The 22,648-nt window shown below is 44.6% G+C and overlaps 2 protein-coding genes across 3 annotated transcripts; one reads left to right on the top strand and one right to left on the bottom strand.

Moving 5' to 3' along the window:
* The first annotated feature begins 7,139 nt into the window (after nt 1-7,139).
* On the top strand, nt 7,140-8,935 carry LOC123440241. 2 transcript variants are annotated; one of them, XM_045116821.1, is made up of 4 exons: nt 7,140-7,226; nt 7,260-7,680; nt 7,819-8,084; nt 8,173-8,935. In XM_045116821.1, the coding sequence occupies exons 2-4, from the start codon at nt 7,272-7,274 to the stop codon at nt 8,740-8,742; spliced, it is 1,245 nt and encodes a 414-aa protein (XP_044972756.1). In that variant the 5' UTR covers nt 7,140-7,226; nt 7,260-7,271; the 3' UTR covers nt 8,743-8,935. The 2 variants fall into 2 exon arrangements, with proteins under 2 accessions (XP_044972756.1, XP_044972755.1); XM_045116820.1 differs by having other exon boundaries at nt 7,180-7,680.
* A 750-nt stretch (nt 8,936-9,685) lies between these two features.
* On the bottom strand, nt 9,686-17,705 carry LOC123441896 (kelch-like protein 25). Its single transcript, XM_045118075.1, is given in 8 exon segments — nt 9,686-9,775; nt 10,076-10,205; nt 10,331-10,432; nt 10,792-10,868; nt 11,540-11,818; nt 11,820-12,194; nt 12,506-12,748; nt 17,271-17,705. Coding segments are annotated over 8 exon segments (1,731 nt in total).
* Nucleotides 17,706-22,648: the final 4,943 nt, after the last annotated feature.

Here is a 22,648-nt window from a genome sequence, read left to right on the forward strand (position 1 = left end):
ATTCGGTGGAATCCGGGGGTGCGGAGCCTACCGAAATGAATGGCAACATTCAATAACGATCATATGCAATCAAAATGATGCATGAGCATGGCATGAGAATGCAAGTGATAAGTTATTATATTCAAGATGTTTTAGGTTTAGAGTTGATTTGAATCACATTCGAATAGCAATTCAAACGGGTATTCTCGGATACCGGTTTAATTGATTCGACCTGATGCTTAGATCAACCTAATGTTAACATGCATGAAATGTCATGTTATGGTACTGATTTATATCTAGGCAGTGTGTGATCATTGTATTTATAATGAAATTTGGATGTTTTTTGCAAATTCCATTATAAAGTGATTGAAGAATTGAATTATTCCTTATTTCACAATTTAGGGTCCTGTAACTTTTTCAAACATAGTTGAAAATATCATAATCAGAATCCTTGAATTTTTCTGATACTTTTTCATATATAAATTATTTTCATTGGAGTTACAGATTAATTTCTATGATTTTTGCAATTTTTAGCAATTTCCTGAATTAGTTTTAAACTGGAAATTCCATTTATTGCATCAGGCTGACGTCAGCAGGTCAGCCGACCTGTGCAGGTCAAACCTGACAGGGGGGCCCCACTGGTCAGCCTCTCTGGGACTAATCCCGCGCTGACCAGCCCCTAATTGGGGTTTGACCAGGCGTGGGGCCCTCTGTCAGCGACTGAGGGGAGGGCGATTACGCCCTAATGGTCAGCCACGTCGACGGCCACCGGAGGGTGGTCGCCGGCGACCAGACCCGCGGCGGAGGGCTCGCCGGAGGCGACCTAGACGGCGCTGCACAGCACCAAAACGCGCGCGGTTTGCAGCTACAGCATGCTCGCGAAGTGGCCGATCTGGCAGGACCATCTGGGGAGGCTAGGGTCGCCGGAAGAGGCGTCGGCGACGAGCCGGAGCGGCGGCCGAAGCGCGGGCGTCGTCGGGGCTTTGAATCAGAGGGATCCACGCTCAGTTCTTAGCTGCTACGGCATCTACGCGTCGTCCTGGAGCTATTGGTGCGCTCGGAAGGACGAGCTGGACATCGGAGGGCTACCGGCGACGAGCGGCAGCGGCGGTCCTCGTCGGGCTCCGGTGAAACTAGGGCTAGAGGAGGGGGTCGACGGGGAAAACTTAGGGGAAATGACCGCATGCTCACAGGGAGTGCAGAGCAGGGCTCGGACGGCTCGGGGAAGGCCTGGGGGCGACGAATCGACGGGAGAGGTCCGGCGGCCGGAGGAGGAAGACGACGGCGTTGCGGGCGTTGTAGGGCTCGAGGAGGCTTCGGCTTCTGCAGAGACGACCAGGGCGACGAGGCGGAGCTAATGGCGTGCTCGGGGAGGGGATCCTATGGCCAGGGGCACGGGCAGCTCGAGCTCGAGCTCGGCTCTAATGGCGGCAGCAAGGAGGGGAAGGAGATCCGGGCGGAGGGGAGGAACCGAGGCGGGGAATGGATAGGGGAAGCTCTGGGGAGCTTATCCCCGTCGTCGCCAGCGCGAACCGGCGGCCAGGCAGGCACGCAGGTGCGTGGCCGCGCCGGAGGAGGCGGCGGCCACCTCCTGCTTCCTACTGGCGCGAGGGAGGGGACGAGCGGGGAGATGGGCCGGGCCTGGCTTGGGCGACAGGTAACTCTTTTCCTTTTTCTTCTGCTTTTCGTTTTTTCTGTTTTGCTAATTATTGCTTTGCTAATTAATTCAGCTCCAAAACAAAAAGTAAAAACTATTTTAGACCTCCTGAAATATTTATTATAATATCCCCACTCATTTCCAAAGTTTTCAACATTTTTGGAAAATTATAGTTTCTGATTTCAATTTTTAAATTTGAAACCAGTGGCTTTTGCATTTATTTAAAATGCTTGAAGTGTCAAGAAAATAGTTTTCTCCAATGCTCATTTACTTTCATGATTTATCAGAAAGTTTGAACATTTCTTGAGGCCATTTTGGGTTCATTGATTTTGAACTAGTTGAAATTTCCTTTAATTGAAATGGTGGCTAGGGTTTTGAGTTTTTCCTTTGCCACTTTGTTGCTTTTGTTGAAACTTCTTAGATGCAAATGCAAAGAAGACATGAGCACAATGCTATCTTGCTTAAGGGTTAGGGATGTGACAATTTCATATGGTTTTGATGCACTTTATATGATTTATTTAAAACTAACCCAGACTCGCGTTGTTTTCAGCAGAATTACTGTGGTGTTGTTTTTGTGCCGAAAATAAAAGTTCTCGGAATTGCCTGAAACTTTTTTATGATTTTTTTCTAGGGGAAATAAGAAATACTAGAGCGAAGGACCACCAGAGGGGAGCCATGAGGCAATGATAATGTCTCCAACGTATCTATAATTTATTATTGTTCCATGTTGTTATATTATCGTCTTAAGATACTTTTGGGGTCATAATACACTAATTTGTATTATTTTTTAGCACTAACCTATTACCCCAATGCCTAGTGCCAATTGCGGTTTTATTCGTCGAACTATCCATATTACACTTGTATCACGATCTCTTTGTCGAACTAGTGCACCTATACAATTTGCCTTTGTATTGGGTGTGTTGGGGACACAAGAGATTTCTTGTATTTGATTGCAGGGTTGTTTGAGAGAGACCATCTTCATCCTACACCTCCTATGGATTGATAAATCTTAGGTCATCCACTTGAGGAAAGTTTGTTCCTGTCCTACAAAACTCTGCACTTGGAGACCCAACAACGTCAAGAATAGAAGGAGATTTCTCTGAGTCTTTCATAGATTTTGGCTAAGTATCAAAGCTGACCTAAGCTTCGAGAACCTATACCTAGCATGGTGGTCCTATGAATCAAATAAGAGAAAGGAGTGCAATGAAACAAATGTTACGTCTTTGTTTTGCCTTCAAACCTCTCGACTATAGTCATTCTTCTTCGGACACACCGAATAGAAATAGCTTTGTGTCAATAATAATTTTTAAGGGATCAATTTCTTCACACAATCTTCTCGGTATCATCTCTTCTTGATGTATGTCTTCCTTCTATGCAACGCATATGATCTTTCGATGAAGCTTAGAGTATAGCATTCTTCTCATATATCCATGAACATCAACATGGCAATGACAAAAATTTACATGGTATACACATACTAACGGAGAACGAGGGAAGGAGAGGAGCTCAACATGGCAATTTGTAGGAGCTGTTGTGCATAACTACCACTAGAAAGGAGCCACCAGGGACACTAGAGCCACACCGACGACGAAGGCGGAGCCGTGACCGAAACCCAACTGCATGGAGGGGTTCGGCACGAGCACTGGAGGCCATGTGAGGCGGATCTGACCGGAGGCAAGGACACATCAGGGAAGGCATGGTTCAAGCCGAGCTGCGATCTGGCCATTACCGTCGAGGCTCGTTGGAATCGGCCAGCATTGGTGGCTGCAGCAAGGGGTTGTAGGAGAGATAGAGAAGGCTGGCAAGGAGATGGCTGGGTGAGGTGCTTGGTGTGGATGAATTGCACATCTTGCGGTGGGGTAGGCGAGGAGAGAGGGATACGATGTGTGTAGTGATCAAGTTGGCGGCAATGATTTTGGGAGTTGGGGACAGAGAGTCCGATTGAGAGAGAGAGATGAGAGTGAACGAGAGAGAGAGAGAGAAGAATGATATGCCTTGCCGGCTAGGTTACGCTTCGTGGCAATTCCGGTCTTTTTCAGCTACAACTTTATTATTACTACTAAAAAATGTTATAATTTTATTGGTGGCGTGGAAAAAAATTACATAGATTTTATTATTAGTGGTGTGGCACTATTCACCCACTTCACGAGTAACTCTTTAAATTTTTTCAAAATTCAAACACATTGGTATGATTATTGGTGGTGTGGCACTATTCACCCACGCCACCACTCTTAAAATATCAATGGCGTGATATATTTTCATACGTCACAAATAACTTGCGTTGGGGCATACTTTTGGATACCAAATACCGATAGCGTGGACTTTAGACGACACACCACGAGTAACCAACTATTGATGACGTACCAAATATGTCAATGCCACTACTATTTAAAAAAGATAGTGGTGCCGTGGATTGGAAATATGGCGGCACTAATTAAAGTTGTGGCTAGGCATTTCTCCATTAGTGATATGGCATGCATTGTCGACCACCTGAACCCACATTAAGAGTGGAGTCCTATATTCATCAAGCTTTATGTGTGCCATCTCAACGAAGGGTCCTTTTCTTGATTTCAAGATCTTCATTTCGTTGAGCAGTGTAAGCGACGGAGAACTCATTTGTGATGCCAATATCATCGAGATACTCAATATTTTAAAGTTTGTTCACAATTTGAAAGATGTTTTCAGTTTTAAAATTTCTTCGCAGATTCGAAAAATGTTCATAAATTTATAATTTTGTTCACAATTCAAAAAATGTTCTCAGTTTCAAAATGTGTTTACGGATTCAAAATATATTCACAATTTAATATATTTTTACGAATTTGAAATTTATCCATGTTTCAAAATTTGTTCACAATTTGAAAAATGTTTACGGTTTCAAAATTAGTTCACAATTTGAAAAAATCGCGGTTCCAAAATTTGTTCACAGAGTCGGAAAATGTTCATAATTTTATAGTTTTGTTTACGAGTTTGAAATTTATTTCTGTTTTCAAAATTTGTTCACAATTGGAAAAATGTTTATGGTTTCAGTTTTTTTCACAATTTCATAATTTTTTTCACGAATTTGAATTTTGTTCATGTTTCAAAATTTGTTAATATTTCAAAATATCTTCGCAATTTAACAAAAAATGTTCACAATTTTATATTTTTGTTCATAATTTTCAAATTTGTTCATGTTTCAAAATTTGTGCACAATTCGAAAAATACTCCCACTTTCAAAATAAGTTCGCAGATTCGAAAAATGTTCAAAATTTTATAATTTTGTTCACAATTCCAAAAAAAATTGCAGTTTCAAAATTTGTTTGCAGATTCGAAAAATATTCACAATTTTATAATTTTTTCTTCGAATTTAAATTTATTCATAGTTCAAAATTTGTTCACAATTCAAAATATGTTTACGGTTTCAAAGTTTTTTCAAAATTCGAAATATGTTCAGAGTTTAATTTTTTTCACAGATTTAGAAAATGCTCACAATTTTATAATTTTGTGTACGAATTTTGAAATTTATTCATGTTTTCAAAATTTGTTCACAATTCCAAAAATGTTTATGATTTCAAAATTTGTTCACAATTCGGAAAATGTTCACAATTTTATAATTTTGTTCGCGAATTTGAAAAAATATTTTGGATTTTCGAAAAATGTTTGTTTTTTTTAAATGTTATTACTTGTCAAAACATTTCAGCTCACACTTACAAAATATGTTCAAATTTTCATAAAAAATATTCACAAATCCATAAAGTGTTTGCTTTTTAAAATATGTTCACGAATTCAACATTGCTTGCAATTTTCAAGAAATGTTTTCCAAATATCCACGGTATAGAATGTTCTTATAGTGTTTTGAACTAATATGTTCAGTAGGTGTCGTCTGACGGAGTGGCTCGTGGTTTAATGAGGAGGTGGCGGGTTCGATTCCGAAGCCCTTTTTTGTTTCGCGTGACATGAAACCAAACTATCAACGGGTTGATGGGCCGGTCCAGCAAGGCATCGCGCCCTGTGCGTGCGAGCGACAACCTACCGCACAGAGCAGGAGCGAAATCACTAGTTGAGGAGTACACCTTTCAACGATTACTCCCACCTCCTTACATTGCGACAAGTGGCGCAATACATGCGTGCCACTTGTCGCAAGTGAGACTTTTTCCTTTTTTCGTAGATCCATATTTTCAAAATGTTTTATATCCTAAACCGTGCATTCAGATCTTGAACTGTTTTCACCGTTGGGTTTCTCGGGTTGAGATCTTTAAAGTCAGATCCCATGTTGATAGGTTTTGACAAACTTTTTTTTTTCATGAAAAAGCTCGGGATGAAAAGCCGACATCTTTCCCCTTTTCAAGAGACACGGCCGTGCCTCTCGCGATAACAAAATCGTGCCTCTCGCGGAAGCAAAACTGTGCCTCTCGTAAAAAAAGAGAGAGAGAGAGAGCAGAAAACGCGTTTTTTCCTTTTTCGAGAGGCACGGCCGTGCCTCTTGCAAAAAGAGAGAGAGAGAGAGAGCAGAAAACACGTTTTTTCCTTTCCGAGAGGCACGGCCTCTCGCGATAGCAAAATCGTGCCTCTCGCGGAAGCAAAACCGTGCATCTCGCAGAAAAAAAGAGCAAAAACGTGGTTTTTCCCCTTCCTGAGAGGCACGTCCGTGTCTCTCGTGATAACAAAACCATGCCTCTTGCGGAAGGAAAACCGTGCCTCTCGCAAAAAAGAGAGAGAGCAGAAAACGCGTTTTTTCCTTTTTCGAGAGGCACGGCCGTGCCTCTCGCAAAAAAAAGAGAGAGCAGAAAACACATTTTTTCCTTTTCGAGAGGCACGGCCGTGCCTCTCGTGATAGCAAAATCATGCCGTTCACGGAAGCAAAACCGTGCATCTCGCGAAAAAAAGAGAGCAAAAACACGGGGTTTCCCCTTTCTGAGAGGCACGTCCGTGCCTCTCGCGATAACAAAACCGTGCCTCTCGCGGAAGCAAAACCGTGTCTCTGACGGAAAAAAGAGAGCAGAAAACACGTTTTCCCCCTTTCCGAGAGGCACGACCATGCCTCTCGCGATAGAAAAAGCGTGCTTCTCGCGGAAGCAAAATCGTGCCTCTCACGAAAAAAAGAGAGCAGAAAACGCATTTTCCCCTTTCCGAGAGGCTCAGTTGTGGAAAAACCACCCAAAAAATCACTTTAAAAAGCCAAAAACACGTGCGAAAAAATAAAAATAAACAAAATACGAAGGAAACGCTCAGAGTGCGACACATGGCGACGGCTGAGAATACGTTAAGTATCGGTGCGCGGGAGTGATCGCTGGGAGGCTATCTAAGGAGTGCTCGCTAACTAATTACTCGTGAGCAGCAGGTAGAAGCTCCTGGCATAGCACACCTCTGTGAAGCGGGCCTTGCCTGGCACGATTAACACGGGTCGAGGCGTGCCTAACACGATTAGCACGAGCCGGGCCGGCCGGCCCGTTCGGCCAGGTCTGCTGAAGACGAAAAGAAGAAGCCCAAGTCTACTAGTCACTCTCGGATCTGGACTGGTCTGGGATATCATATCAGAGCCCTCGAGTTGTGGTCGACCGAATCCCTAATCCCCAATCCCCAACCTCGAATCCCGCCGCCGTCGCCGTCGCCGTCCATGGAGGAGCTGCGTCGGGCGCCGTCCCCGTCGCCGTCCATGGAGGAGCTGCGTCGGGCGCCGTCCTCGTCCATGGAGGAGCTGCGTCGGCCCCCGGAGTTCGACCACATGTTCACGGACGAGGCGTGGGCCAGGATGAGCGAGGACACGCGGCGCCGGATCGTCGCGATCTCGTGCCGGGTGGAACCAGAGCCCACCCAAGAGGAATTGGAGGCGGAGCGAGAGGACTGGGAGGCGGTGTTGCAAGGGCGGCATTACGCTGACGAATGCGCAGATGATGATGAGGACGGCAAGACCATGCCGAAGACGACGACGGAGCAGACCGTGGACACCCGGCCGCTGAACCACCATATCTCCAAACAAACATTGTCCAGGGATATACGGAAATCAAAGGCTTTTCGGTGGTATGGAGACCACCAGCTACACCTCCTACACGGTCCCTCACCACGTAAGCTAATTCTGTGTCGCACAACCAAATCTTTTTACCAATCAATATCAATACTAGCCTTGTTTCTTTTGCAACCCCAATCAGATGATGATGATGATATAAGTAATATTAATGACCCGAACTGCTTGATTTGTTCAGCTGTGCCTGGTCCGATGAGATACGCATCATGTGAATTTGGTGGTGATGATAGATGCCCACACAACCCTGTCCCTATGCTACAGTTCCTCGATGTTATGGTCGAGCTGTATACTAAATCTTACTGTTTCACCAAGTTTATGCGTGACAATATGGTACAATCGAATAATATCGAGGTCTATGGCATGATCGCAGTAAGGGATTACCTGGATTTCTCGCGCAACTACATTTTTCATTGCTCTAGAGAGAATGCACAAGCAATTGACCCAGTATGTAATCCTCCTTATTTCCTATACGTACATCCTTAATGTTATTTATGGGCAATATTCAATATTAAGTCTCTCCCTTACATTTTAGAAAGGTGGCTATTTATGCCTGAGGAATCCTGCAAGAGGAATACTCGCATCACGCTGCTTGATCGAAATTGATATAAAGGCCAAGGCCAAGGTGGCTGATGAAGACTTGAATATTGTTTCTGGTTGCCTGGAAGCATGTGCACAGTTTGACCCGTGGAGACTGAACCATGTCGATGATATCAACGGCAAGATTACACTGGAAACATGTGTTGTTCCTAGAGGCATGGAGGCTACTATAGACCTGGATTTTGTGGAGGTGCCTGCAGATGGCTTTCTTGTGCACATGCGTGGCAACACTGTCCTTTCCCAAGGATCCTACTCCTTCATTGATGAGCACTGCCGTGACACAGTTGGTTTTATACCATCCAGCGGGAAGCACATTCAAAAATTCGTTGCAGCCGTGGATCTTGGGGACACGCTGCGGATAGATTTCATGGAGGAGGGCCAAGACGCGCTTTCGTTTGTGGCGTCCAAGCATGGCGAAGAGGAGCAAATGTATCGGTTTAGCAATGGAGCATCGGTCTTGGTGCGAGTTGTGTGGTCAACCATATTAGGTGTAGACGACTACTAAGAATGATCTGTGGCACCCAGTTTTCGAGTCAGCTCCTTTGTCCGTGTTAGGGTAGCCTGAGTTATCTTGTTCTTAGATGGATGCTGATCAATGCTGTAATAATGTTTAAAACCGGTTGATCCTGCCATTTTTCTGGACATGTTATGTAATGGTGATGTTTTAGCGCTGACTATTAATTTGAAGTTTTAATGAATGGTCAATGTCACTTACTCATGTATTGGAAGGAGCACTTATTTTTGGGTCCGCTAATCATATATAGTGCTAAAGCCAGTTCTGGCAAAACTTTGTGAAACTTGCCCAAAACAGTCTGCCTATGAATTTCTAAAATTATAAAAAAACTTAAGCCACACATATAATTGAAATGTTGTCATAAATGAATTACGTTTGGCACTCTTATGAAATCAGCAATTTTCTTTTTGAAACCAGACACAATTCAAATTCAATGAAACTCGTGCGTTTTATCTCTATAAGTAAAAATGATTGAGATGGAAGAAGAACTTGTGTTTGACACTTACGAAACAAAGTCAGAGAAACCAATCAAATACAAGAATTAAGATGTTGTACTTATTCCTCATATAGTGCTTAATTAAACCGTGTTCCAAACATCTCCCTTAGCCATTTTGCGAGCTGGTCCTGATTCAAAGGTTCTCGGATAACCAAGGTAATCATAGGAAGGTACTGTTAGGTAGAAAACCCTAGAGCTAGGGAAAATTCAGAGCAAAATGCTTTTGGTGTTCACCATGCGCTGCCGTTTTCTTGCTTTCGTTTCAGATACGAGCCTGGACTGGGCTCTGCAATTGGATAAAGGGGACCAGAGTTTCCTCCCTTACAGAGGGCTTTTGCAAAACTGAGCTCACTCCAGTTTTCAGTACATATAGGAAACTTTCTGGTGCATTACTAGCAAGTAGACTTGTTAGGCCACAGTAAAGCATCTGCAACCAAGTCAGTAGGCAATGGCAGAACAATGGCTTCTCCTGCCGATTGACTTGATCGCTGTATTCACCCAACCACGCCCTTCACTGTAGCACTCTACCTGACAAATTCATCCAACATAAAGGTTCCAACTGTTAGTCAGTCAAAATTATAGGAATATGAATAGACAAGTTCATACATCAGGAGTTTCTACACTGACACACATACATACATGCAATGCAACCACCAAGTTTACTAGTACATGCTTTCTATAACTAGATACGATTTGGACGTTAGCAATCTGATGCTTCATAGATTTACTGATGCAAACATAGACCTTGGTGTAGCTACCTACCACGTCCAAGATTTTCTGTGTTGGATCTTCCAGGCCACCGAATGTGAATATAGAGCCACCAAGCACGGCTGAAGAATGACACGCTTTGGGATATTTCATCGGTTCGACTGCCACCCATGATGGCATCCTTGGGTCGTACAGCTCAACCGTGGCCACCCCTGCTCCAGCCTCAGGATTGTAACCACCAATCGAGTATCTGAAAGCAACAAATGACAAGACAAGGCAAGTATCTTCGAGTCATGAGTACACCTTCAACGATGCTTGGAAGCAAGTTTCACTGGATACTCCTGAGTTGTAAGAAAGAGCTAGCTTCATACTTACATCTTTTCATCAAGAACTGCCAGTGTATGGAAGCTTCTTTGCATACTCATCCCTGGGAGCATTTTCCAGTAAGGTTCCCTAGGATCAAGTCTCTCAGCGCAGCTGGCACCCAACACCATAATGTTAGCCAAAAAAGTCCATATATTCTTCTCACTTCAATAACAAGTTCACCACCATGAAAGCCATAGGAAATAGTCTACTAAGCATTGTGAAATGATTCATGGGTTACAGCCTGATTATATCCCTAGGAAAGCCATAGGAAATTGTCTTTCTGCTTAAGTCTAAAGAAATGATTCAGTTGATTACAGATTTACGTTAGTCATTCAGCGTATAGTACTTTAACTTTAAGCCAAGTACTTCTTCACGTTCTTAAATAGAGGGTTCGCATGGGATTCACGAAGTCATTAATCAACATGAGTTTGTAACTGTAACTCTACATACATGCAGCAAAAGGACATCACCTCAAATTTCCAATAGGAGAATAGCCACCAACTGCATAAATCGCACCATTGAGTTCAACACCAGCTAGAGCAGAGCGCTAAGGACCAAGTGGCATAAGTTATTCAAATACAAGAAATCATCACATCCTACATAGGTAAAAATCATATCCCAGAACAACATTATAGAGAACTAAACTAAGTAAGAAACCGAACTACTCCCTCCGTCCCACAATATAAGAGCATTTTTTACACTATGTAGTGTCAAAAACGCTCTTATATTGTGGGGCGGAGGGAGTAGTAAATAGAACAATAAGATGGATTTTGAGAGCACTATAAAAGTATGCATTTCCTTGAGCACATTATATCTCTCCACGAATTGTCCTTGTTTCAGGCGAGGTTTAGGTACATTGTACAAAATAAAAGGATGGTAAAGACTGTTACTTGTCCACGATAGGGAAATTTGCAAAATGGAAGCAAATAAAAGGTGTAGACCAATAGCTAAGAGTTTGAAGCAATTCTATTTTTTTTTACTATGTCGAGTAAAAACCCAGTAACTAACAAACTAGTTAATCAGTAACGACAGTTTTTTCTGAAAAAAAAACACCACATTATTTCCTTCTTCTGGGTAGAGTAGAGTACTATCAAAATACTGGTAATTTTATTTTCTTGCTCTGCAGCATATACAACAAACCCAAGATCAAAACAAACCATTACTTAATAACGGTAAATTGAATCAAGGATGATATGTTAAGAATGTAGGCAGCTATACCTTTTTCAGCATAGGCTGATTCTTTATCCACTTCCCATATGCAGGATCAAACACCTCAACGTCAAGAAAAGATTCAGAACCATCTCCACCACCAAATGCATAAATTTTCCCACACAAGCTAACTCCGGCAAGGTTTGCCTTTTCACAGGTCATTGGAGGGCATAGGGTCCAATCATCACAGGTTGTGTCATAACAGCAAACTTCAAGATAAAGATTAAAAGCATATATTAGGGCAGAAACGGCAACCAGAGAGCTTTTGGGAAGGTAAACATAAAAACTTAGCAGCACCTGTATCAATGCAGCTTGCATAAGGATGATCAGCACCGCCCAGAACAAATATTCTGTTGTCTAAGGCAACAGTAGCGTTAAAAAGCCTTTCATCAGGCATTGATTTCACAGGGATTAGTATGTCCAGGGAGGGTGAAAAGCACGAGAAACCTAGCGACGATGGACAAGATATGTCATCCAGACCACCAACAAGATAAATGACGTCTGAACGCGGACACTGTTTAATCAACTGGTTTACTCGATCATCTAGGAATAAAGAGTCTGTTTGAGAATTCAAGTTCTTCACAGTGCCACTCAGCTCAACAAATTTTTCCAGTAACATGTCGTTTTCTCCACGTTGGTATTTGACTTTGTCGCTGGAGCAAGGCTGCATTCAATCATGCCAAAATATCAGGACATAACACCAAAGAAAGCTCAAATTAGTAAAGGGTTTCCAACATTTTAAGACTGCTTGACCGTCCACATAAGAAGATAGTAAACTTGTTTAAACTACAGTCTACCTGAAAATTAACTTAGATGTAGGACCTTTTTAATATATGAGCAAATTTCATTTCATCTTACTGATTCCTGATCTTCAAGATCCAAAGGTCCAGTGTAAGAGACAAAAGGCATTGGTTTCAGGCAGAGTAGGCCAAAACACACTAATGCTGCTTAAACTAACGATTAACATACGCATACCTGGTCGAATAGAAGCACATTGCAAGAGGTGCTGCAGCCATCACTTTCAGCGTAATGCTGCCCTTGCAGTATCGCTTCTCTGTCACGTCGCTCCATTTCCCAGTGAAAATCTTCTGCGAAGTCCAAGACCTCGCGAACAGCATCAGGATCGACGAAGATCCTCCAAGGCCGGCCAAGCGACTCGATTGGGCCCTCAAAATCTGCATCCGTCCGTCCGTCAACAATGAAAAATGACATACTTTGCTAGTACCACATCGAAATATCAGCTACAAACATCACAAACATGAAAACTGAATCCATATACAGTAGGAAATGGTTAAAATTTGTAGTTTTTTTGTTCAGAATTTTGTTGAATGTCTACTGCCCCAAATCGTTTGGGTCCTGGGGTGATGCGGTTGTGAAGGATTCGAGTGATAGATCCCGTGGATCGACAAGGCTAGATGTGTTCGGTGAGAGTAGTGGTTTATTACCTTGTAGCGTGCTCGATGAGCTCCCTCCGGCTACCGTCGTGAGGTGGTGACAACGGTGGGGAAGGAGAGAGAGATGCGGTAGCGGCGGCGGTGGACTTCCCATCGCTTCAGTGCATCCCTCTAGATCGGATTAGGGTTAGAGAGTGGGGAACCAGTGGCAGCGGCGAACCTCGTAACTTATGCCATGGTCCCCACCTCCTCTTTATAGCACTGCGCGACAGGGGCCCACCGGCCTTGCTTGGGCTGGACGCCCCCGATCAGGGCGCGGGTCAAGGTTCCAATGGGCCGTTGGGCCCATTGAACGAGAGATCAACCTAACATTCTCCCCCTTGATCTCATCACATGCTTTTAACTTTACTCGTTTCGCAACAGATCAATACATAGGGCATGTTTCATCCTCACAGCTCAATTGCCGATGGAATCAGACAACCACAATGCACCTCTCTATTTTGAGACAGATTCTTTAACCTTGGGCCCTTTATTGTCCGGAAATATTAGACTATATCATAAAACCCATGTCGACTGTGTGTTCTCCGAACACACTAGGCGGTAAGCCTTTGATAAGCAGATCTGCAAACACTTTTTTGTTGCTTTTATGCTTCAAGCATTTTTCCATAATTCCGGACTTTCTCCTTCACAACACGTAACTCTTTGTCAGTGTGTTTGGCATCAACACTTGACTCGTTGTGACAGGAGCGAAATAACTTAAAATGGTTATCGTTGTTATCAACCATTATCAACTCCGGGTACAGGTAGCCTTAACCATTTTGCCTGTCCCTCAGCCTCATATCAAGCTATAACATATCATTGCATCACATTGATGACAATTGTTTCACTCATTTGGAGATTTTCCACACAAAACTCCGAGTATGAAAGTTAGCGACAATTGTGGATTTCGCTATACATTTCACAAGTCCTGCCTTTGTACTCACAAACTTTTGAGAGCACTTATTTCTTTCAGCATGAGGTCGATATCTTTGACTCCATTCCATTCATTTATCAATGGACTGGACATTGCCAAAACAACACGGATATATACGTGAATTGTGTCAGGGTAATATCTTGAGCTTCCAACAACTGAAGCATATGGTACCATATTCGTTTACAATATTTTCTTTTTAACTTTTGAAACACCATAGTTTCCAGTTCCATCACCCTTGACTATAAGAACAGGCGTAGGTTTTCTCGTATGCATACTTTAGAGATCTTTCTTAGCATGTCCATGCGACATTCCTAATACCCCCTTTTATTCTTTTGAACTTTAAGGACAAAAACTTCTTTTCTCCTCCTGCAGTAGATTGGCATCACCACTAGCAAGTAGGACATCATCCACATGCATAGGAATTGGGAAACGAATTTCCCATTCTATAACTTTGCATGAATGCAATTGTCCTCTCATTTTCTTTGCACAAAATCTTTCGATTTAAGTCATGTTTTACACCTTTACATATTTCCTTTGGAGTCACATTTGCCTTGTAGACCCTTCATTGGAATTTCACTAACATAGACTTTATAGTAATCACAAGTATCTGATTTTCACATTCCTAGAGACCATCAAAATCTCAGGTAGTGACACTCCTATCATATGGGGTTGTCGTTGCTCTGTCATTGCCAAGAGGCAAATTAATTATATAGTTACCCATTTCCAAAAGGCAATAGGTTTTACAGAGACCTGTATGACAAGATCCCTTATAGAGCTAACAACAGGTGTTGTATAGGTCATACAACATGCTCCCCGAGATTACTCCATCTTCACTAAAGAAATGGCGTATCTTTAAATTTTCTTCTTTATGACACTTTAAGCACCACTGTTGTATTCCTTAGTCTGCTTTTCGAACTATAAAAGATCCGAAAATACAACTATTTCTTTTCTTTAGGGGTATCGTAATGACGGTATTCTAATGACTGTCGTACTCCCCTTGAAAATCACATTCTTCATTAATGGATCACTTTAGATGCATAATGTGCATCACATCTAAAGTTCAGACGAGTCATGAAATACACTATAATGTATTTCATGTCTCTATCTCCCCCTCGAAATGTGGCAAGAACTTTTCTGCCACAATTTCGAAACCCATTCATAGTTCTTGTGAAATGAGGAAACTTCGATTATCTAGCTCATTCATCTTATCACTTCATGTAAAATGAAGTTATAAGTTAACTAGTATGTGAGTACTTTTTACCTCATTTCATTTCAGAAACTCAACAGAGTTCTTTATAGTTGTCACTTTTGCAAGTCACACTTGCATATCATTCTTGTCTTTAGGTTCGTCTGTTACTTTTATCCTCTCTGGATTTAGTGATTGCATAATGACCGTTACACATAAGGTGTACGGTCGATACTAGGAAAGCTTAATAGGTACTCCATACTTTTCTCCCATAGTGGGACATTAACCGCACATGAGTCATCATAAATTTCTCCTGTCATACAGGATAAGGCCTTTGCCAAAATTTCTCCCGCCATACACGGATTGTTGACATAATACAATGTCAACTTTACCCGGTTACGCAGGCATTCTTCCCAGACTTTTCCCTCCATGCGGGTAATTCCCTGTAAGGGACATAAATGCCATAATTGGTTCTTTTGACTGTATCAAATTCAGAAATAAATCTGAATTATCTTTGACACACCTGTTTGATCCGACGTTGGTCAAATTAAACATGCATGTTGCTTGTTTCATTTCAATCATGTTGACTGAAAAAGGAGACTTCATCATAGAGAGTACATGAAAGACATTCGTCAACCAAGACTCTCAATGATCTATCTCTTTTATTTTCTTGAATTAATATCCAAGAGTTCTTTTCTTTTGAAGCCATTCTTTAGAGAGAATTTATTCCCTCAAGTTATGACCTTTCTTTTCCATCTTTCGGGTCACTAGTACCCAAAAAATTCGCTTTCATGAGTGAAAGCTTGAATAACTTTTAGTCTGAGAAAACTTAGCCAATAAACAACGGTAATGAACATAAAAATAACCCTACGTTGGTCTGATTAAAATCATGCACATTAAACCTTTTTAAACTTTCTGGAATATTCTAAATCACCGTGTGGCAGAATTAGAATAAAACATCATCCTTCTACATTAATTCCATATTACCGTTGGGCAGAAATGGAAATAATGCATATAACTCATAAACAATGTGATGATAATATTCTTATTGAACAACTTTGCTAAGAAATAATCATCATCATTAACCATATTGCAGCAGAAATGAAAATATGCATTTCTCTATTTGTGCTCCGAAAATTGATCACTTTGATACAAAATTTATCAGAGATTTAAGCTTTAAACATAAGATGACTCATACAATTATAGTATTGTTATTATCAACGTTGGTCAGAAAATAACAATACCATATTTAACTTTAAAACAAACATCATTCTATTGTCATAGCGGAAACTCTTTGAATCTTATTTCACCCACAAGGGAAAAACTATGCTAATAACAGTTCTTCCAATTAAATTTTCCCGTTGGTTCCAATTTAATTGGAGGACTAAACCTTTTTTACTTTGCAGCGAAAAAACGTGAATATAAAAATTCATATACCTTTACAGAAAATTATTCTGTTAAAAATAAAAATTCATGAACTTTATTTTCCTTTTATAAAATCCATGAACTTTTCTCTTTCTGAAAATATTTCTTTTATTTTCAAAACCTTTTATTTTTCTTTGCAGAAAAAACATGCTACTATTAGAGAAAAATATTCTGTCATAATTAAAAATTCATGAACTTTATAATCTTTTTTATAAAATTCATGAACTTTTCTTTTTCTGAAAGTCTTTCTTTTATTTTCAGAATATTTTATTTTTCTTTTCTGAAAAATCATCATTGCTTTTACAGAAACTTTGAACATTTTTCTTTTGTATTTTCTAAAAAATATTTTTGTTGGAAAATATGCATAGAAAAAATCATTTTAAATCTGTCTAGAACTGGACAAAATGAAAATCTCCTTTTTAAAAGGAGAAAAGAGGCGAGAGCCTCTATGGGCCAGCCTCCCTTCGCCTGGGCCCGGCAACTCCCGTCGGCCTGAGGCGTTTTTCTTTTGGGACGGCCTCGGCCTGGCGCCTCCTCCCGCCGGTTTGGGCCGGCGCTGTCACTTGCGGCCTGGTGGCCTGCCCTGGCCTAGGGTTTCTAGCGCACGGAATAATGGCCGTTGATTTGCATCGATAGGCTCCCCATGGGTTTCGGATCGAACAAAAAAGGGAGCAGCCCGAGCCGGTCTGGGAAAACCTAAAACACTTCTCCCCAGCACCGCTCGGTACCTCGTTCCTCTCATCCCCGTCGCCCTGGCCTGACCGAGCATGTCACCCACCCCGTTCGCGAGATGAGCCGCAGCTCCGGTCGCCGGCGTCGGCAACGAGAGCGGCCGCGCATCTCGCGCTCGCCCTTCTTGCCTGCTCGCCTCGGCCTCTTTCGCCCTACGCGCTCTCCTTTGGCCGTGGTTGGCCGGGCGGTAGCCGCCGGCCTTGGCGGCCAAAAGCCCCACGCCGCGCGCGCTCTCCTCTGGCCGTGGTTGGCCGGGCGGTGGCCGCCGGCCGTGGCGGCCGAAAGCCCCACGCCGCGCGCGCCCTCCTGCTGCGGGGCCGAGCCACTATCTCGGGCGGTGGCCCTCGAGCCCCGCCGAGCGCATGCCGTGGCCGTTTTCTGTTCATGGTGGCCGCCTCTTGTCCTCGGAGCCATGACGTTCCCCTCGCCGGCTGCACATACTCCTTTCGGTGTGTGCGCCGCCATCGAGCGGAAGGTCGTGGTTCCCTTTTCCCCTCTAGCCATGACGTGCAACCTTAGATCCCGTGGCGCTGCGGCCACCTCCTTCGCCGTTGGTGCGTTTCCTTCGTGGAAGCGCACTGCCGTCGAACGTCGTGCTTGCGGTGCCCTTATTTTCTTTTTCCCTTAGTAGAGAACAACCTTGGAATCATCCCCGTTATTTTGCCGGTGCGCGCGAGCACCTTCAAGGTGAACGCGCCATCGTCAAGGGAGCGGTGTTGATGCCCTTTGCCCGAAGGGCTGATGCTTTGTTTTGCATGTTTCCCCCTTATTTTGCTTTTCTTTTTCGGATTCGATCCGATTTCCTTCTTATCGTTTTCGTGTTGGATCTTGATCCGAACTTTGCCTCCGAGGAGGTATGTTCTTCTTCCCCACACCTTGGCTTGCCGATGAGTGTGGGGATCGAGAGGAACAAGCGCGGCCTTGCGACGATGCTTCTTTTCCGACGAGGCCCGAGGCCATCTTTGGTGTCTTTGCCCATCTAGGGTGCTTTCGGGGAGGGGGGTTCCTTTGCTTTCGTTTTCATCTTGCAACCGAAACACATCTAAAGCCTTGTGGCTCATGATACCATTGATAGATCCCGTGGATCGACACGGCTAGATGTGTTCGGTGAGAGTAGTGGTTTATTACCTTGTAGCGTGCTCGATGAGCTCCCTCCGGCTACCGTCGTGAGGTGGTGACGATGATGGGGAAGGAGAGAGAGATGCGGTAGCGGCGGCGGTGGACTTCCCATCGCTTCAGTGCATCCCTCTAGATCGGATTAGGGTTAGTGAGTGGGGAACCAGTGGCGGCGACGAACCTCGTAACTTGTGCCATGGTCCCCACCTCCTCTTTATAGCACTGCGCGACAGGGGCCCACCAGCTTTGCTTGGGCTGGACGCCCCCGATCAGGGCGCGGGTCAAGGTTCCAATGGGCCGTTGGGCCCATTGAACGAGAGATCAACCTAACATCGAGGCCTAGGCTAGCTTATTAACATACTGGTCTTAATGTTAACGTGTTGGAACATGGGCTCAGTGTAGGTTAGCGTAACTACTATATAAAAAAAGGATTTGAATTCTCGGAGGAGGTCTCTAGAGAGTAGAGAGGAGGGGTGCGCCTACCGTCGGGGAGGAGGGAGGGGTCGGGGGGGGGGGGTAATTGATGCTGCCGCCGCTGATGATGAGCTCATCGTGGATGCGGCGCTCCTCTTGGGTGGGCTTTGGTTCCACCCGGCACGAGATGTCGACGATCCAACGCCGCGTGTCCTGGCTCATGTTGGCCCACGCCTCGTCCGTGAACATGTGGTCGAACATGGGAGGCCGCCGCAGCTCTTCCATTGGCGGCGACGTCGACGGCGGCGGCGACGGGATTCGAGAGTGGAGACTTCTCGACTGTCGGTTAGGCGTTGTCCCTAACTCCGAGTAATGCGAGCTAGGCGCGTGTTTCATGGGCCAGGCCCATCCCCACTTTTGGGCAGCTGGTTTTTTATTCATCTTTTTTCCTTGGAGGGTACAACAGGCTGCCGCGTGGTGACTCGTCCTTTATTTTCTGATCTTTTCACAGCAACTCCAATCGACTGAATCACACGGACGATCATTTTCTCTGTTTTTGTCGGTCCGACAGATACCAATGTTTGCTTCTGCGTTTGCATCGGCTCATGCGTTCAACACTGGTCCGATCTATTTTTACCGACACATGAAAAAAATATTCAAACATTTCCAAAAATAAAAAATAAATATTAGTTAAACATTAAAGCCGGCCACGAAGGCCGACGGGGGTCAATGCGTCCCCATTACATTAATTAAACATTAAACCTAAACTACGAGGCTGCCCTATGCGGCGGCGTCGTCAACATCGGGGCCGATGAGGTCAACCAGCGTCGGCCCACGGGAACGCTGTGTTCGAGAGCGCCGCTGCCTGCGCATCCGTCGTATGTCCCGCCGGCGCGGGCTGTCCTTGTGACGGTGGCAGCGCAACATGGGCGCGCTCCTCCTCCTCCGCCGCCTCCCTCTCCCGCACCATCTGCCGACGGCCGTCCGCGTGCTCCTCTGCCAGGTGCAGCACCCTCCAGTGCTGGAGGTAGGCGGCCTCCTGCTGCGGTGTCGCGCCCAACCAGATGGGCGGCGTGCTGACCCACTCGCAGACGCATCCGGTCCACTAGTAGACCTCCGGCTACGGCTCACTCTTCAACGGAGGGGGCACGACGCTATCGCCGGCGACAGACAACGCGATGGCCTCCTCGAGCTACGCCTCGTATGCCGCGTCCTCCTCATCGGCATTGCGCTGCTCTTCCTCCTAGCTCTCGCGAAGTGGGCTGCAAGCGCCGCCTTGTAGGTGGCCTCCGCCTTGTGGTCCTCGTCGCTAACGACGGGTGGTGTTGGGGATATTTCTTATTAAGTGACCCGCCCAAGATGGGCCGGGTTACTAGTAAGGCGATTCATCCTTTGGGCTACTTGGGCTTTAGCCTGGGCGGTTCAAGGCCGCGGGACGGTTATGATTTCTGGAAGGTCTCCAGGTTTTGAAGGATGGCGACTTAGAGACTACGATGGTCACGGTTTATAAGGAGGAAGGGACTCTTGTAAACCCTAAAGCCTCGACCTATATATAAAGGCGAGTCTTAAGGAGGAGGGGGGTTAGAAAATCATTGAGCGCTAGGTTGGGCGAGTTACGCCTCCCTTGTAATCGAATCCACATCAATACACACAAAGCAGGACGTAGGCTATTACCTCCGAACGAGGGGCCGAACCTGGGTAAATCGCCGTGTTCCTCCCGTTTAACCCCTTTGAGTCGCCACCAAGGTGCGATGGCTCCAATACTAAGTCCTTTCACGAGGACATCTGCCGTGACAAAATCACGACAGTTGGCGCCCACCGTGGGGCCTACGCACGGTGGAGTTGAGTTCTCAAAGGGAGCCCTGCCAGGGTTTGGGAGTTATGCGACGGCGCTCATGACTCGGAGCCGCCGCGGGATAACCTACATCGACAACCAACGATGGGGACCTGAAGCGAATTCTCTCGAATCGGGCTACAGGGTCCCCTTCGGCAAAATCAACATCTTCATCGGCATGATCGGATCATCCGTTCCTGAGCCGGACATCTCCACCGACATCGTCGAGCCGGCCAGGTACGTCCGCCCAGTCATAACACAGAATCTAACTCGCCCGGTCTTTGTGGGGTTCACGCAGGGATCGGAGGAGCCAGAACACGTGGCGACTCAGGAGGTCACCCCGGTCAACTCCGACGATGAGTCATCCATGGGCGATTCAGATTCCATCCGGTCTCTCCATGGAGACGGTCTCGGAGGCTTGTCACTGGCCATGGACCCGGAAATCCTTGATCGAACCCGCCGCCAGATCGCCATCTACATGGCTGGGGCAACTCAACCCGCACAAAACCCCACCGGAGGCGATGGGACCGGCGGGACATCCAGAAGTGCGTCCGCAGTCCTGGTGGATTTAGCGGCGGAAATCACGAGACTCATGTCAACTCCCCTCACGCCAGAGAACCAAGAGGAGATTAATGCAGAACTAGTGTAACATCCCAATTTTCTTAAATTCGGATGTTAATAGATCATTCATATGCATCTCATATTCTTCTATGCATTATTTTGTTCTTCTGAGAATTCTATTCGTTATGTGACTGCGGGCAATTTATTGGAGTGGAGATAATATGACTTCTCCCGTGTGAAATAAAAAGTTCAAGATGTTTAAAATGTTATTTGAAGTTATCCGATTTGGTTTTGCAAGTTTTTATAATGCCCAAAATTATTTTTAGTTAAGTTTTTAAATGCTTTTTGCGTGGTCTATTGCATTAAAACTATTTTAAAATTTGCATTAGGTGGAACTAGGTTCCTTTATTTTTTTTAATAGGGGTTTTTATTTTATACTTACATATATGTTTCTATATTAGCATTTTAATATATATATATATATATATCTATATGTATATATATATATATATATTGCTATATACGTATGTATTTTTTTTATACAAATGTATTTTGTATACGTATATTATCGCTATTATTTTGATTTTCTCTGTTTGTTTTTCTTTAAAAATATATATATATATATTAATTTAATACTTTTCGTGTGTAAATAAAAAAATTGCTGGCCAGGCCGAGCCAAAGGCTCAGCCCAGCCAGCACTACGTGCATGCACCACCAACAGCATTGACCGAGCCCGAGGCTAGCTCGCTCCATCGAGCCAGCTCCAGGAGCAGACCCACCAGGGAGGCTGCAGCCCACGTGCTCCTACCCACGAGCCTTTCCAGCGAGGCAGCTCCAGGGACCGAGTCCCACCCTGGCCAGGAGTCCCCTCGCCCGAGACCTCCAGGACAAACCGAGTGCCACAGGGAACGATTCTCAAACCGAAACCGAGCCGTATCTTCTCTTCGCGAACATATAGTTTCAGGAAACCTAGCCCCCGGCTCAGATTCGTTTTCTCCACAACCCTAACCTCTTGCTGCTCCAATTTCGACCATCACCGAAGCACCCCGCAGCAGCACGTCGTCACGTCCGAGTTCGTCCGTGTTCGTCGGAGTTCGCGGAGCCGCCGTCACCGAAGTCCGTTCGACCGCCGCCGGAGCACCATCGGAGGAGCCACACCGAGACGGTTCCGTTTTCCCCCGTTGTTCGTGGTGAGAACGCACGCACGAGCGATTCATCAAGTCCTGATGAACAGCTTCAGGACGAAATTCAATCTGTTTTTAATCTGTTTTTAGCTCTGTCAGATTCTCGGTATAATTTTGAAACGCGTTTATCTTTTTACTCGTAACTCCGATTCAGGAAATTCTTTTTCCTGTGATTTCGTATTGATGAGTAGAACATGTTAGAACCAGTAGTTTTCAGTTTTACGAAAATTAATTTTTTTTTTGTTAAAACAGATTATTTTAACCTACCGGAGGCCATATTTTGCAAACCGTTCATCCGG

Source organism: Hordeum vulgare, chromosome 3H, assembly GCF_904849725.1.
Source record: "Hordeum vulgare subsp. vulgare chromosome 3H, MorexV3_pseudomolecules_assembly, whole genome shotgun sequence".
Lineage (NCBI taxonomy): Eukaryota > Viridiplantae > Streptophyta > Magnoliopsida > Poales > Poaceae > Hordeum > Hordeum vulgare.

What these genes read in the sequence shown, in the direction of transcription:
- LOC123440241 (XM_045116820.1), top strand. Translation starts at nt 7,233, where the DNA reads ATGGAGGAGCTGCGTCGGGCGCCGTCCCCGTCGCCGTCCATGGAGGAG. An exon ending in CCTACACGGTCCCTCACCAC is followed by an intron (nt 7,681 to 7,818) that starts GTAAGCTAATTC and finishes TGATTTGTTCAG; the next exon opens with CTGTGCCTGGTCCGATGAGA. An exon ending in ATGCACAAGCAATTGACCCA is followed by an intron (nt 8,085 to 8,172) that starts GTATGTAATCCT and finishes CTTACATTTTAG; the next exon opens with AAAGGTGGCTATTTATGCCT.